The sequence below is a fragment of the Callorhinchus milii genome, unplaced genomic scaffold (genome assembly GCF_018977255.1).
Source record: "Callorhinchus milii isolate IMCB2004 unplaced genomic scaffold, IMCB_Cmil_1.0 Scaffold2, whole genome shotgun sequence".
NCBI classification, from domain to species: domain Eukaryota; kingdom Metazoa; phylum Chordata; class Chondrichthyes; order Chimaeriformes; family Callorhinchidae; genus Callorhinchus; species Callorhinchus milii.
This window is the reverse complement of record NW_024704743.1, coordinates 38,742,674-38,760,212: the sequence shown is the minus strand read 5'-3', so window position 1 is coordinate 38,760,212 and position 17,539 is coordinate 38,742,674. Positions and strand designations below refer to the sequence as shown.

At 40.8% G+C, this 17,539-nt stretch overlaps 1 protein-coding gene across 1 annotated transcript in view; it reads right to left on the bottom strand.

The window, feature by feature from the left end:
• Positions 1-17,539, bottom strand: part of fbxl7 (F-box and leucine-rich repeat protein 7) — a 148,915-nt gene that overhangs the window by 2,517 nt on the left and 128,859 nt on the right. Inside the window, exon 3 of the mRNA XM_042346917.1 lies at positions 319-930. Coding sequence (XP_042202851.1) covers positions 319-930 — 612 coding nt within the window. The remainder of the gene's footprint in view (positions 1-318; positions 931-17,539) is intronic.

Genomic DNA, 17,539 nt, shown 5'->3' with positions numbered 1-17,539 from the left:
GTTTAAACCAGGGGATAACATATTTCTCCATCCAACCAATAATTAACAACTGGAACAGGTTACCAGGAAGGCTGGTTGAGTTGATAATTCCTGAATTCTTATTCTCCTCCTCATTGAAGTTTATCCCACGGATTCTAACTAACTGCCTTCTCAGCTCATTGTTGTTTGCAGGACTTCGCTTGCACATCCTAGCTGCCGTGTTTGCCTCCATAGCCACATTCATTCTATTTCTTATTATTCCCATTCTGTAACATGCTTTAACTTATTTACATTATGTGAAAGACGCTATTTAAATGTAAGTTGTTGTTGTGTAGTTACCTGAAACATCCAGATACTCCAGGTTGGGACACCGTGAAACAACATCATAGAGCGCTTCATTGGAGATGTTGTAACAGCCTGCCACTTCAAGTTGACGTAGCTCTGGACAGCACTGAGCAATGGTATAGAGGCCTCTGTCTGTAAGCCGCCTGCAGCCTTGAACGATGACTGTTTCCAACATGAGGCATACATTAGGTGTGTCCTGACACAACCTTCGGGTGAGCACCCGCAAGGCCCTGTCCACGTTCATTGTTTCACCTGTCAAGCGAATAGTCCTCCACAGACGGGGGTCCCAGCACAGGTTGTACCAGCGCCGACAAACACGTGCACATTGACACAACAGGTTGGTGGGCAGGTGCGAGAAGATCTGGATCAAGGTTTGGTCCAGTAGCGTGTCTACAGGGGCCTGTTCCTTCTGCTGTCTCGATGCCGGCCTGATGATACACTGGGATTTATGGAGCAGGGGCTGGGAATGGATCATAGCGATGGTTTCCCCTGTAATAGAGGAAGAGGAGGTGGAAGATCCTTGGCCATTCTGAAAGAGCTGGACATTTGGAGGACACATCAGTATAGGGCTTGGCGTGCTCAAGGTCCGCATACTCAAATCCGAATCTGGAAAATAAACAAAGGGAATTCATGTGAGTAAATAATAACAACAGAACACGTTTTGGAAAATATAGGTTTACTCTCCGAAACTCTCCCTAAATGTCTCTATTTAGCTTCCTTCTCCTCTGGTTTCAAAACTTTTCTAAAAACCTTTCTAACACTTTGACTATGCTTCCGCCATCTGGCTCCTATCTGGCTCTATCTACCACTGGGCTCACACCTCAAATCTGTAAAGCCCTTTGAGATGTTTTTCTGAATGAAAGGTGCTATATAAGTATATATTAGCGTTGTAGTACATTTTAACATAACTGAATTGTTATTTTATCCAATACAGTGATAGCCATCAGTCTAGCTTATTTGATAGCACTCTCGCCTCTGAATCAGAAAGTTGTAGGATCAAGCTCTATATTGGGATTTGAGCTCATAGTGTATGCTAACACTTCAATGCTGTGTGTTATCAGAGATACTATCCAAAGTATAAGATTCTAACCGAAGTCCAATCTGCCTGTTCAGATCCCATGGCTAGATTAGAAAAGAGAAGGGGTCTTGGCCAATAATCCCTCAGATTGTGATAATGAGGTAAAAGAGAAGTTATAGGCTTAATCAATGAGGTCACTAACAATACTGGTCATGGGTAAGAATCATCTGCTTTTGATTCCGTCACAGTGGCTGGACCCAGCTCCAACCTGGACCAACTGTCTTGCTAGATACTGGATTACTGATTGCTTGTGTTACATTAAGATAGCATCATACCAACCGATACTCTGACAGTATGCTCCATGATCCAGCAATCCAATGGTGATCGAGGACGTCTTCGGGACCTACCATTGTTCATAACCATGGGCAGTCTTATTATCGACAGTTTTGATCTCATTTATCAATGAAGTGACAATTTTCACCAGTAATAATTATTATCCCACATTGAAATATTAACCCTATTGTTTCCAAGCCTCTGAGAGGCAGAGTGTTGTCAGCAGTAAACCTTTGCCTGTGCAGAAAGTATGTTCCTATTTTTTTCTGTACTGCTTTGTATATTTCCCTGTCTTACTCACATTGAAGAGTGCAACTGGCTCATAACCTCTCACAAAAAAGTTCCATGAAAAGAAATTGCACCACATGATCCCAGGAAGGTTGAAATCATCTTCTGTGAATTGGAGATGGTAGTCTTAAGAATAATATTCCTTGCAATTGATATAGTACATTTAAAACCAGGAGGATGTCTCAAAGAGCTTTACAAGATATACTGTAAAGTGTAGTCACTATATACTTTGTAGGCAAACACAGCAGCCAATTTGTGCACAGCAAAGTCGCCACAAACAGCCATGAAGTGAATGACCACTTTTATGTGGGGGATTGTTGGCTAGGACATTGGGAAAAACTCACTTCCATTAATCGCATTGCCACTGCCACATACACATACCGAGTGATAGATCAAAATTAGCAACAACTCACTCCCTCACTGACTTTCCTGATGTAATTCTCAAGACACTACATCAGCTCTTTATAAGCAGGAGAAAAATACAGCCTCTTGTCGATATTGTATAACATTGCTACATTCAGGAGTAAATGCCAGCTATTGCCAAAAAAAATCCCCTGCTGATCTTTTAACGCAGAAAGAATTTGCATTTTATAGTTCCTCATACAAGATTGCCAAAACGTCTCAAATCACTTCACAAACAATAACTATCAAAATTAGTGACTGTATTTGTTAGCAGATATGGTAGCCATTTACATGCAGCAAGGACCTACAAAGAGCTATACGTGAATGAACAGTTAACCCAAACGGTTGCCAAACACACTGGGAGAAACTCAACCATAGTGCTCTTATTACTGCATTGACAACTGACAAAAACGTGCATGTGTTTATTAAGCTTCCAGGACCTGCACACAGGAGCAGCACACTCATAGAATAAATAGAAAGTTGCCAGTGAATTCACTTATGTTAAAGGACATCATAACTCACTCATGCCTGCAGTGCTCATGACTCCTTCCAACTCACAAAGGAACGGGTCTAATTCACTGTCGGTTATTAGCAATCCTGAATTGGGGTAAGTGTCATAACAACGATTGGTTATTGCTGGTGAATAAATTGAACAGAGATGAATTTAAATTGCACCACATGACAAGCTAGCTGTAAAGCAGAGAAGAGTCCTGTTTTTGTTTCAAGCTTTGACCGGTGCAAGGCAGTGTACATCAACCATTGAATCTGCCACTTATCCAGAGCTCATAGCCAACTTAATATGCATTTATACTGGAGCATTATGTTCTTTTCCCTTAAGACTGAATTTTACGCCAGGTTCTTCTATGGTTTCAGGAAAGGTTATTTCAATCCATCATTACCACAAAAAGCAACAGAATTTGCAAAAATCCATGAAAGTGTCTTAAAAACTTTCAGTCAGTTCAGGACTTTGCCCCTGTGAAACTTGAGTAAATTCAGATGGATTTTGTACAGCCAACCAGTTTGCATTCCTTTGGTTGGCCCAGAAATGTTGAACTTGAAAATGGTTAGGACAAAAACCTACATACAACCTTTCCCTTTGCCCTATCTGGCTTTGCCCGAGTTTGTGGTATTACAAAAGGTTTAGTTACAGAGTATACGGTAACAGTTATCAAAATCAAATTCTATGTATTAAAAAAAACCTGGGGTCTGAGAACCCAATAATAATAATAGAACATAATTGTAAATGGAAAGTCTTATAGCTCTGGAATGCTACCACGTGAAGAGCACTATATAAATGCAAGTTGTTGTTACTGTTTGGGGACTGTGGAAGCAGTTGTGCTATGTTTATGGAGAAGGAATTTTTCTGTGAGTGTTGACTCTTCCTTTATGCATTTGGTCTTTTTTCTCCCACAACAGCCTCCTAAGTGGTCTGAAGACAGTGGAGGCAGACACTCTGGAGACTCATATAAAAACATCCGTGAATGTCACTATCCTGTGATCTGCCGGAATGAGGGGATGACTCAAATAATACAATACAATGTACATTTATACAGCAAAACTCATATAAGTCATATCAGGCAGGCCCATAACAATCAATATGACTTATACAAAGTCTACGTTGCAGACAAACTGTAGAAGTTGTAGAAAATCCGATTTAATCAATAATCTACACTTCGCATGAGTCATTTAATGTAGTCAGTAAGCGCACAAGTGGTAATTTATCATTGCAGCCGGTAAGTGCTCATGCAGTGATGGGTTAAGACGACATTCCCTGGGATTCAATATGTCTTGACACATCATCGCATACACTTACTGGCGAAGGTTGGAATCGTTTTTCTGTGCGTGTGTCGACGGATAAAGACCAGGTTTCCCGCAATTCAATACAGCCGGCTGGTAAGTAGACATGCATCAACCTATTTGCTTCTTGAGGTAAGATGAAGACCCAACACTCCAGTTGGCAACAGCACCATTTCATTTGTATTACAATATACATAGTGCTGGCAAGATTTAGTGAGTGGCAGTTCTGTAAGTAATACCCAACATTGGAGCCTGAATTTTCCATTAGGATGGGGTTACAAATTGTCTTTTGCTCCAGCGTAAATGTTGCTTGTGCTTTTCTCAAGTAGAAATACTAGAGTCAAATATGTTCATGTTTTCTCCTCCCTCTTCCCATGTGTGAAAGAAAGAACTTTCTTTCTTATCGTATCTTATTTTAGAAATGTGTCAAAGCACCATACAGCAATGATACCTGAAGTGGCTGCTGCTGTACGAAATGAAGGAGCCATGTTATGAACAGCAAGGTGAATAATCATCCTTTTTTTAATCTGGGAGGATTGCTGATGGAGACACCCGGAGAAACTCTGCTAACAAAAATCCCAAATTGTCAACTTGTAATGTTTGCAAAATGGTTAACCAAGATTTACAAAAGCCAAAGTGCAAAAAAAAAAGGATGGAGCGCGAAACAGCCAATGACACTGGTTGGGCCTCAGCTAGAGTACTGTGTTTAGTTCTGGGTACCACACTTTAGGAAGGATGTCAAAGCAATGGAGAGTGTGCAAAGGAGATTTACCAGGATGGTACTTGGAATCAGGTACTTCAGTTATGAGGAGAGGCTACAGAAGCTAAGATTATTCTCCTTGGAGCAGAGAAGGTTAAGAGGAGACTTAATTGAAGGTTTTGAAATAATTTAACAAAGGGATTGAGTATGTTCATCAGTCTTACTATAGACTTTAAACAGCTAATGGATTACACGGGTATGTACCACTTCACTCCTGTGTGCTTCTTCATGCCTCACTGTTTTTCCAAAGTCGCTTGTCAGGAATAGAAACATTTTGTTTACATGGCCTTATGATAAATAGGTAAAATGAGTCATGCAGCGAGGCCTTGTGATTTCCTGACTGACAACTATCATAATGCTGAACCACAGTATATTTCAGGCTTCTGCTGGGTCTATGACATTGCGATTACTTTACATATCGTACAATATGTGGCAATTGTGGTTATGATTTTTTTCAGGTCAGCCGGATTTCTGACACATGTGGAAACCCAGCACCATGCTTAAGAATACCCAAACCAGACTGGGAGTAATACATGTGTATGTCACCTACACTTGAACATTTTCTTAATGGATTGTTACCCATGGAAAAAGTGTTTTCCAGTTATATCTGCTACGAGTATCTTGTATAAGATTGTCCAACAGCAATATGTTTTCCTGAAGAAAACCTCAAACAAGAAAACTGCCCTAGTGGCCACATTGCCTTCCTATATGTCAATAAGGTTGACAAGATACCAAAGCCTATATGCACCATTCGGCCTGATAAATTTTGCAGTGTAATTTGAGGCATTTCTTAATGGAATTCCTTTAAAAATCCTATTAGAATTCCCAATGGCAACAAATCAAAGCTTCTCTAAGGAAAGAGATTGTGATGAAGTAGACTTCATGTTGACCGGTGTGCAGTACTTACACTATTTGCATGACTTTAGTTCCTTATTAACGAATCACATCAAGAAATACCGCAATTTAGATCCCGTTTGTGATCTTTGTGCTATTGGACCAAAGATCTTACACACAAGTCAAAGACCAAGAAACACATCAATTGCATGTGTGGGTCCAAGTCCATCAAATGGTTATAGTATTTTCCTTATTGACAACAGAAGATTACAAAGGTACTTAAGGCGTAAGAAAAATCCTCCCAAATCGAAACTGCTCATTAGGAACTCAGTGTGATGCCACAGATATTCTGTCAGTCGATTAAAATACTAGTATAAGCTCAGAGAAACCACTAGTTGATGAGATGTAAGGAAAAGGAAAGTGAATGTAGCAATGTGTGATTCTTTAAACAGGGGTACAGTCTTCATAAAAAAACTACTTGGTAAAAGTTTCAGTGAAAGAGAGACCAAATTTCATGTCAAATCTAAATGCCCAATAGCACAAAGTGATTTACTCCAAGTGAAGAGTTGCCAACTTACCCTGGTCCAACTGGGAACCAAGTTGGAAAAGGGTGTCTGGCAGGTAAGAAATTCAGCATGAGGTCTGTTTCAGGGGCCGTCATGTACTTAATGATCACTGAACATCATTAGCTAAAGCCAGAAAGAAGCTGGCTGACTATTTATCCCAATGTAATATTATTACATCAGTAATTCAGTGCTACACAAATAAATATTTCAATGGGAATTATTTTTTGCTTGTTTGCCGGTTCTTAACAAAAGTGGCTACACGTATGGACTTTGTTTCATTGACATGTTTGGTGATCCATTACTTTTCTTCTTTTAAGCTTTCTGCGTAAAACAATGAAACTGGCAATGGAGCTACAAATGGAGGCTGTGGGTGGTCCTTGCATGAGAAAGCTTACAATGTAAGTGGGATCACCCACCAGGTGACCTGTGGGGCTGCAGTAATGCTGAAAGGAAGCCTGGGGATTGGACACTGAGACAACGATATGACCCAACAAAAATAAGAAGACATTTTACTGGTAACCTTCCTCACACAAGGTTAAAATCTACAATTATAATTTATGAGTTAGAAAGTCAGGCCAGTGAGAGGCCCTCGGTATATTTAGGAATTTTTGCTACAACAATATTTAGAAGAGAATTTATAGCCAGCAGTGCAGCTAGTCTCATTACGCTGAGTCGCATGACTAAATCTTCCAGATCTTTCTCATGAGTTGAATAAAACAAGCTTTTATGTTACCTCGCTGAGCCAGCCTGGAACCTTGGCGTCTTGTTTGACCCTCAACTATCCTTTCTACCCTACAACCGTGCCGTTACCCACAAAACATCCAGGTTCGACTACGCAAACTCCCTGCTTGTCGGCCTCCTCAACTCCTCCCTCCACAGGCAGCAGATCATCCAGAACTCTACAGCTCATGTCCTCTCCTGCACCAGACTCCGAGATCCTATCACAGAGGATAGAGTTCAAAATCCTGGTCCTCACCTTTAAAGCCCTCCGTGGCCTTGGTCCCCCCTACCTCAGTGCCCTCCTAACCCCCTACCATCCTGCCCACTCCCTCCGCTCAGCGGGCTCCGGCCTGCTTCACATCCCCCGCCTCGCTCGCCCCACCATTGGTGGGCGGACCTTCCGCCACTCTGCCCCCACCCTCTGGAACTCCATCCCACAGTTCCTCCGTCTTGCCCCCTCTCTTGCCTCCTTCAGGACCCGTCTCAAGACCCGCCTCTATGACCGTGCCTTCGATCACTCTCTTTCCCCGCCTGCTTTCCACCCTCCCCGATCCCGACCTCCAGCTCGGGTCCAAAACACTGACTGTCCAGCGCCTTGGGACGTCCTCCCAACATGAAAGGCGTTATACAAATATAATTTTGTTGCGACAATTATTTTCTTCATAACTTTCTTTACAACTAGAAACAAAAAGTATTGCGTACCATAGTATTGATGGATATAATAATATAATAATAAGAAGAAGAATGATAGTATCACAGTAATGAGGATATAACATTTAGTTATCTATCAAGCAGTCACATAAACAAATTTCCTGTCAAGGCTTGATATTATTTGTTGGCTACCTTGGCCCACACTGTGATGGTGGTCCAAAGTGTTTGTCATGGAGGGATAGCTCACTCCTTTATAACATTTATGCGAGAAATTCCGCTTGGGTCTAGATCTACTCTTTGTAGCATTTTAGAGTGCCCAGAATTTGACAAATTATTAAATTTAATTTTAACTTTGAAAACCGCTTTCTGTAATTAGGTCGTCAAGAAAATTCCAGAAAACTGACTTCAAATTTAAGGCTATAATTACGAATTTTGCCAAATTCTGGACGTTCTGAAATGGAATGTCATCTTAAACTATGTGAGTTCTGGGGCTATGAACACACAGCCGTCCGATTCAAAGGGAGTGCTACCAACTGAGTCAGGTATATTCTTGCATATGAAGCAATGATCATCTGTTTCATGGGTTACTCCTATTGAACTGCATTGAATGCACATCAGGTCAAGAAGAGAACCACAACTACACTGTGGTGATACTGAATGAATACTGCTGCATTCAGAGTGGGGCTTTTAATATCATTAGCAATTATTTTCAAAGCGTTTCACCTCAACATTGTGGAGTCCTGTAGCTCAGTGGTTAGAGCACTCGCCTCGCTTGAGATCTGGGTTTGATTCCCGGCAAGGCGGAAAGTTGGGCACGTTTCCTTACTCCACACGCCACTGTTCTAATAGTAAGTTAGAACCTGGTTATTAGCCGATTGGCGGATCGCTTGTCCAGGGGTAATAATTGCCTCAACACAAAATAATAAATTGGTCACTCAATCCATGATTGTTTGTGGAACACTACTATGCATAATTGGCTGCCGCGTTTTGCCCACAAAATATACAGTCATTTCACTTTGCAGTGTGTTCTGTGAAGCGCTTTGGGACGTCCTCCTGACGTGAAAAGCGCTATATCAAATGCAAGGATTATTATTATTATTAAGTGCTTTGAGACGTCTCGAAGACCTGATAAGGCGCTATATCAAATGCAAGGATTATTATTTTTATTATATGAAGTATTTTGAGGTGTCCTCCTGATGTGAAAAGCATTATATAAATGTAATTTGTTGTTGTTTAAAAGTAGAACCAATATTTATGATACTACAAGGCTTTAATCCAGCCTTAGAAAGGTCCATATCTCAGATATCCTGAGTTTTGAGTGTGTCTGTTACCCCAGTTTCCACTGGCTCTCTGGCTCTCAGCAGATTAATTTCATGGTCCTTGCCCTGACCTATAAATCCTTTCATGCCCTAGCACCTCCCTATCATTCCAATGTCCTCCTGCCACATTCCTCTGCTCATTCTCTCCTGTCAGCTACCTCAGGCTTGCTGAACTTTATGCACCTACTACTATTGGTGGCCGAGCTTTCCAATTCTACATCTCTAACTTCTGGATCTCCCTCCTTCGACCTCTGTCTTGCCCTTCGCTATCTGTCTTCAGGTCTTGTTTTAACACCTATCTCTTTCACCACGACTATGGTCACCTCCCCCTTCTCCCCTTCCCTGTTTCTCAGCGTCTGTCCCTGCCACTGTAAAGCTCTCCAAAGCAATATTCTACATGATGGCACTGTATAATTGCACGTTGCTGTTTATTTTTCTTTCAGCAACTGACTGGGTTGCAAAATAGCCTTGCAGGTGGTTGTACTTCATACTTTGTGCCAATTGGATAGAATGTTTTCATATTGATTAATGTAAACTCCGTGGTGTGAATGCAGATTCAAATGATTTGAAAAGCTTATCTGAGGTGGGGTGAGATCACTTCACAACATGTGTCAGCCTGGCTCAGTTGGTAGCACTCTTGCCTGAGCCAGAAGGTTGGGTGTTGGTTCAAGATGCACATTGGGACTTTGAACTCACATCGTCTAGGCTGACACTCCAGCACAGTGTCTGGGGGTGTTCTGAGTGTATCCTCCTGGATGAAACATTAAAAACTGAGATCCCGTCTGTCTCTTCAAGTGAACATTAAAGATTCCACGGTACTATTTGAAAAGAGAAGGGAGATTCTCCCAGTGTCTTGGCCAACAAGCCCCCAAATAAAATTAGCAATTCACTACATGGCTGTTTGTGGAACATTGCTATGTGCAAACTAGCTGCTGCATTTCATCTAGAAAATATAGTCCCTACACTTTACAGTATATCCTCCATTTAGGAAGTTCTCCTGACATGAAAGCCTCTATACTAAATGTAAGGATTATTATTATAATAACTGTTGCAGCTGTGTGTTGGCTATAGTATAACTGCAGTCTTCCCTCAAAATTGACACCAGTTGACCACACAATATGATGTGCAGAACCCATTAGAGTCCAGTTTCTGGTTGCATTCTGAAGAAACTGAAAAGTCCACCTATCTGGAGGCATTTTGCAACTGAGTTGTTTTGGTCTCAAAATTATTATTTCAACTACTAATCATGCACCTGTAAAACCAACCCATCCCCCAATAATCTTCAGATTCCTGCACTTTTGCTGAGAGCAGACCTTTGGCTTCTTTGCAGACAAGAAAATAAGCTCATTGTAAGTTGAATGATGCCTCTGTATGGAAGGATACAGGAGATGCCAGTCACTGTCATACTTAACCAGTCAAATCTAATCTTTCACATCAGTATGAAAAAAAGGATTAAAGAGTCAATTTAAACCATCTGTGACAGTTAGGCGGAAGCATTAATATTCCCTTCAGCAATGCAGGCTTCAAATGTTTCTATGGTGGAGCCAGAGATCCAGTTGCATGCGTTGGATGGTGGAACTATAATTTGCAACATCATTCGGTTTGTGCACATGATAAAATGGATGGAGGGTGTATTATTCTACAACTATATTCTGCCTGTATAGATCTTAAAATGAACCGCTTTTCATACTATGGATGTTACGAACCTGCCATCACCTGCAATGAATTAAAAAATACCAAAGGGGGAGGGAAGATATGCTGGAGTAAGGGGAGGGGGGAGTGGAGGAAACCAACAACAATTATCATCATTACATTTCCTTTTGTTTTGAAAAAATATCATACAGTCCAACTGGCAAAGTGAACAATGCTTCTTTCATCTGATGTTTAAATATGGGGGGAAATATGAAGAGGGAAAGTCAGGAACAACTCACAGCACAGATAGCAACAAAGCTCTTCTGACACACATTTTGTTTGTAATTCAGAACTGTAATGAATAAAGTAGGACTAATGACTAATCTGCAACACCCTGTCAACATCACACATTGACCTTGTAAAGCAAGGTAGCTCATAGCAATTCCCCAAGTCTTTAACTGTGACTAGCTAAATGTGCTTATCTTCTTAATAGAGAAGGCCAGTGGACACATAAACTAGCATCTCAGCAGACACAGGGTATTTGTTTTGCCAAATTATGCGTTTCGCCCACAAATACAGTCACTCCGCTTTGCAATATATTCTGTGCTTGAGACGTCTCAATGACGTCATAAGGCCCTATGTCAAATGCAAGGATTATTGTTATTATTATTATAAAAGCTGAACTTGAATATCTTAGCCCTTCAAAAATTATCTGTGGGGCAAAACGAACTCGTCAACCCTTGAGAAGATATACTTCTCATATTTTCCTGAAGTTAATTCAATTATATTTTCTGTGTATGCGTTGGAGTTATTAATAATATTAATAAAAAGTCCCAGTGTCTATTCTGAAATTGCCCTTTGCAACCCTAAACTTACATCCACATGTGCTACTGCCTTAGTGCATCCGAGAGTATCGTTCTGCATTTACTTTCTCAATCCTAATTTAATCTCAATTTAAAATCTTATGTACCTCTGTAGGGTACCCTCTGAAAAGTCTTTTTTCATGGCTTCAAGCTCTGATTTTATAATAATAATAATCCTTGCATTTGATATAGCGCTTTTCACGTCGGGAGGACGTCCCAAAGCGCTTCACAGAATATACTGTAAAGTGAATTGACTGTATATTTGTGGGCGAACGCGGCAGTCAATTGCGCACAGCAATGTCCCACAAACAGTCGTAGATTGAAAATGACCAATTTATTATTGTTTTTGGTTTTTTTGGAGGGATTATTATTAGGTGTGTGGAGTAAGGAAACTTGCCCAAGGTTTCGCCCTCTGCCTGGAATTGAACTCAGGTCTCTCACTTGCAAAGCGAGTGCTCTAATCACTGAGCTACAGGACTCCACTGAGCTACAGGACTCCACTCCATTTTGTTTCTTCAAACCCAAATTTACCCAGCACCACACTGTCTGGCACTGAATCTCACTTCATTCCATCCTGACCAGTGGCATGGCACATTTCTAGCCGGAGTCCTACAGAGTATTTCATTAGTTACATTGATAAATATTGCCTTCAATCCCATTTAGAGACAGAAATTCAGTGCTTTTCCTCCTCCTCTCCCCCCTTCCTCCTGAATTTTCTAACGGATTATTCTCAAGGCTAACACTGGAGTACAGTTTGTCAGTAGCTCAAGAGAACCATACAGCTCTAGATAGTTGTGGAATGCTGTGAAGTCTGCCTTCCCTGATATGACTGATCAGGAACATGTTAGAGAGCTTTCATCTGTCTATTCCCTCTCTGAAACTCTCTTGTTACATTACCCTATCATGCTCTTTGCCAAATACTGGCTATTTTTGTTTAAAAAAAGAATAATTTAAAGTTAAAAAGCTGCTTGAATGGCTATGAAAGAACAAATTGCTTCCTTCATCAGGAACACATTAAATTCTCTCCTGTCTTTTCTCTTGAGGGAACTCTCTCATTACATTACCCTATCTTCATGCGAACTAAACCACACTCCGTCTAAATTATTTAATCTTCAACATTAGCTATGATGAGAAGCCTGGCAGACTGAATTTATACTCCTTAGAGCAGGAGTTTTAACTGGTGATTTGATTAAGCTATTTAAAATAATGAAAGGAATTGGCAGGTTAGATAGCGGATAACTTTCCCTTGGTAGAAGGATCCATTACAAGGGTAGAACAGGCTCAATGGAATTCCTGATTTCCTATTTTTCTAACAATCCAGATAAAATTGGTCATTCACTTCATGGCTGTTTGTGGGACATTGCTGTGCTCAAATTGACAGCCGAAGTTTGCCTACAACAGTCACCACATATCACGGTAAAATCCTATGAAGTTCTTTGAGACAATTCAATGATGGGATAAGGTGCTACATAAAATCATAAAATGTAGGGATTAATATTAAAAATTAAAACATAATCAGGACATGTTTGATATTAAAAGGCTTGGAGTGAAAAGCCATTCTCCTAAAGTCAGGGGAGATGTTCAACCCCAAATCTGTATCTAGTTCATAAAGCCTTCATTAATTATCCCAGCAATAGTGTATGAACAATGTCTGGATTCACATTCGAAGGTTGCCTGGCTGGCTTGGTGTTTATTGGGGTCCTTGCTGAGATGCTGGTAATAATGGAAGTGGCGGATTTCTTTGCAAGTGCAGGAGTGCTTCAGGACATTATACTTTGCACATAACACTCCACTTCCCTCCTGCTTTATATCACTGGAGTCACTTATTTTTCTGCTGTTGCAACATCTGCCTAGAATTTGGAAACCACATGAGATTTTGCATTCCAAATGCCTGTACCAAGGAATCTGGTTTTGTCCCTTAGTCAGTAACTCCAGTCTTGTTCTTTAAAACAGAGGTTTCCAAACTTTCTGGGCTCAAGGCCCCCAGCCCATTAAATATCCTGACTGAAGATCGTCCCACTCGGACTGCGTGGGCTTTCTATGGAGCAGCGAGCCTTCCCTCCCCCACAATCTCCACAAAAGGCAGCCCTTAAGTACTTTGCACAGGAACCATAGGAACAGTCTTTCTCATCCCCTCATCGGGTGGCACGGGCTTCCATAATCCAACAAGGCTTCTATAGCTCCCGACGTGAAAGGCGCTATACAAATGTAATTTTGTATTGTATTGTATAGCGTTGGCGCTTCTGGTGAATCTTCCGGCTCTACCGCCCCCCTGGAAAGATCTTGTGCCCCCCGCCCCCCACCACCACCCCCAGAGATCTGCTGATCCCGGCTTTAAAATAATAATAATCCTTTATTTCACCTTTCACGTATGGAGGGCTCTAAAAGCGCTTCACAGCCTATAGGGTTAAGTGTATATTTTTAGGCGAACATGGCAGCAAACTTGCACACAGCAATATACCACAAACAGCCATGAAGTAAATGAACAATTTTATTTGAGGGATTTGTGACTAGAACATTGGGAGAAACTCCCTTCTTTTTTGTTTAGTGCCTTGAGATCTTTAAAGTCCACCTGAACAGGCAGACAGGATCTCGGTTTAACATCTCATCCTAAGAATGGCATCTCCAACAATATAGCGCTCCCTCAGCACTGTACTGGAGTGTGGATACTGGAGACTATGAATTCAAAGTCCCGACCAGGAACTTGAGCTTTCAATCTACTGATTCAGAGTGCTACCAACTAAGCCAGGCTGAAACACAAAGAGCGTTCCCCTCACTTGAGAGCTCACCCTTGCTAATTCTGGAGATACTGCCATCATATTCAAAGCCTCCAGTCTTGAGGCTTCCTGTTTGCTGCTCAGTGTGACTCATTTAAATACATTAAAAGAGGGTTTGCATCTCGTTCAAATCCCTCTAATACGATGGTTCAGCACAACAAAATTCACGCAAAGCGAGGTGGCCCAGAGAATAGAATGCTAAAGCTGTGCAACAACTCAAATACGTGTATATTGATGTAGACACTGCATTATTTATGCATTGACTTTACTACAAAGATTAAGAATTTAAGATCATGGTATTACTGTACTTTTACCGTGCTTTCTAGAACAAACTTAAGAATATATTATGGATCTGACAAAGAGAGGGCATTGCTCTGCATCAAACCATTATAAACCCACACCAGACTTAGGGCAGAATTGTACTCAGCCTCAATACCTTCCTCCATTCTGTTTTGGAGTCGCTGCTGTGAGGATCAAGGCAAGTAAATGTGGCTATTTTTAATTCTTAACAGTAAATGCAACAAGAACAACAAATTATATTTATAAAGTGCCTTTCACAACGGGAGAAGGCACAAGGTGCTGAGTGCAATATATAATTTAAATGCAATAATGAAGTAAAAAAAAAGACATGCTGTTATTTTGGATTCAGTGCTGTATGATATGCTTGTTCACCTTTCATCATTTTAATAAGTTTTGCTTCATTTAAAATTATGTGTGTGCTAAAATGTGCAACAAACTTCCTACTCCCTGCTCTTGCTTGAATTCAGATGGGGTTGCAGCCTGGTTTGTGTACAGTGAGTCAGACATGTCTCAGAGGGGAAGTCTAGGCTATTTTCCAAATTAATCTTATTACCACAATTACAACTGTGCATATACTGTAATAGTGCTGTTCACATTTTTAAAAAATGTACTGGGGATCTAATTTGTGGCACAGCGTTTCATTAAAAAAATGTGTTATATGGAACTCTTTGTGAAATAACTTAATAAAATTCTTTAATAAGGAACCCCAGCAGAATTCCAGTTAAATTATGGGAACTCCACTCGCCAAGTGGATCACTAAGAAGAGCATTCCCATAGGTTGGCATGATGTCTGGTTACTGGACAAATAATTGCACAAATTGGGTTCCTTATTAAGCAATTCCATTAAGAAATACTACCAACGACACCACATTATTAACAGTGCATTGCGAGGCATCCTTCATAACAATAATCCTTAATAATCTTGCATTTGTATAGCATCTTATCACGACTTCAAGACGTCTCAAAGCGCTTCACAGAATATACTATAAAGTGAATTAACTGTACATTTTGTGGGCGAAACACAGTATTGCTGCCACAAACAGTCAACAACAACAACAACAACAAGATTCCATTTATAAAGCGCCTTTCACGTCAGGAGGACGTCCCAAGGCGCTGGCCTTGAGTCCTGGATTGAGTGACCAAATTATTAATACCCCCGGAAAAGCAATCCACCAATCAACTAAACAGAGGCGTGTGGAGTAAGGAAACTTGCCTAACGTTTTGCCCTGCCCGGGCATCAAACCCAGTGTCCTCTCGCTTGGAAGCAAATATTCTAAACAATATGCTGCAGGACTCCACAAATACATATCATTGTACTGATACTAGAAGCCACCAGCGTTTGACGGGAAACGTATGTAACTAATGACTCTGGGCCAAGGCGCATTGGATTTAGGAGGTTTATTCCATAAATTATTAGGGGTGAGTTATTTTTTATAGTTTAGGATTTAAACAGATTTTTTTGTGTGTGTGGCTCTGCTGTGATTACTTTCTTTAAAAATTCGTAAAACTTACATCCAATTTGTATTTTATTTTACTTTCTTTTAACTTTATTTTTCTCCCCATACTTTATTTTGGTTTCTCCTCCAGTTACTTCCATGGATAATTCATTGGAGAAAGGTCTCGAGAACACCCAAATGATCTACTTTCCACTCTCTGTCAATGCTGCTCTTGATCTTGCTGTGCTGCACAATATGATTTTTTCAATCTATTTTCTTATCCTGTGACCCAGCACCTATCCTCCCGTTGAATATCTTTATACAGACAACAAAACAACAACTTGGACTTATATAGCACCCTTCATGCAGGGTGGCAATTTGGTACACTTAACAATGGTGTAGTTTGAAGCTGAGCAGGGGAGAAATGGGAGATGATTCTCATGGTCGAAGAGGGAATTCTTCGCGTTCAGTGTGAAACGGGCAAAGAGAAGTAAGAGAGAGGGTTTAAGGTAGAGAGCCCCCTTTTCTTTCCCACTTACTGTACCCCAAAGGTTGACCTACCATATAGGACCCCATGTTCTACTATTCTGTGACATAATACATTGGAGAAATTATGTTATACAACAACATTAATATACATTTATATACATTAATCTAGGGCTTTCACGACAGGATGAATTCTCAAAGTGCTTTACACAGCCAACTCCATGCCTGAGCTGGCGGTTGGGGAGGGTGGGGGGAGGAAAAGTGATCGAAAGTGCAAATGCAAGAATGGGTCTTAAGACTTTAAAGGTGGAGGGGAGAGTGATTCCAGTATGGAGTTCCACAGAGCGGGGGCAGAGTCGCTCAAAGCTCGCTATCGATGATGGGGTACATAGGGAGGGAGGCATGCAGCAGGTTGGTGTTAGCTGAAGGAGCCGTCAGGAGGATAGGACGAAATTGAGGATCTAAATTGTGGGAGTTGAAAAAGGGATTTGTATTAAGTGAATCCTGGATGTGTCACAGCTGAGGGTCGGCCACAGTGCAGCCAGGATTCCAATTGTAATTTCTTGAGCTGCTCCTGAAATGTAGCCCCCATTATTGCTGTCATTGGCATTCGGCCATCAGATAGTTAGTTCGCCTGCCTCCACCCCCGTATGTCTTTCACAGCTACTCTTATTAGCTGCCATTTCATAATCAATTGCAACCCATCTCCAGATAACAAATAACACATCTCCCTTTTGGCTTGTACATTTTCCAACAAGCTTTTTTTTCCAATGTGTTGATTAATAACCTACTCCATGTTAATGAGATACTGTGTACTTTAACAGCACTGTGATGAGGTTTCATGTTATAATTGTTTATAGGTTCTGCATCCATACAAAACAATGACAAGCTGTATGATATCCTGTGCAAAAATTCCCACAGTCTCCATTCCTAGTGTTTTAACAAACAGTTTCAGTGAAACGCCTCAAGTTCAGTGTAAATTTGGCCTACATGCGTAAAATACACACACTTCACATTATGTTGTCAGAAACAA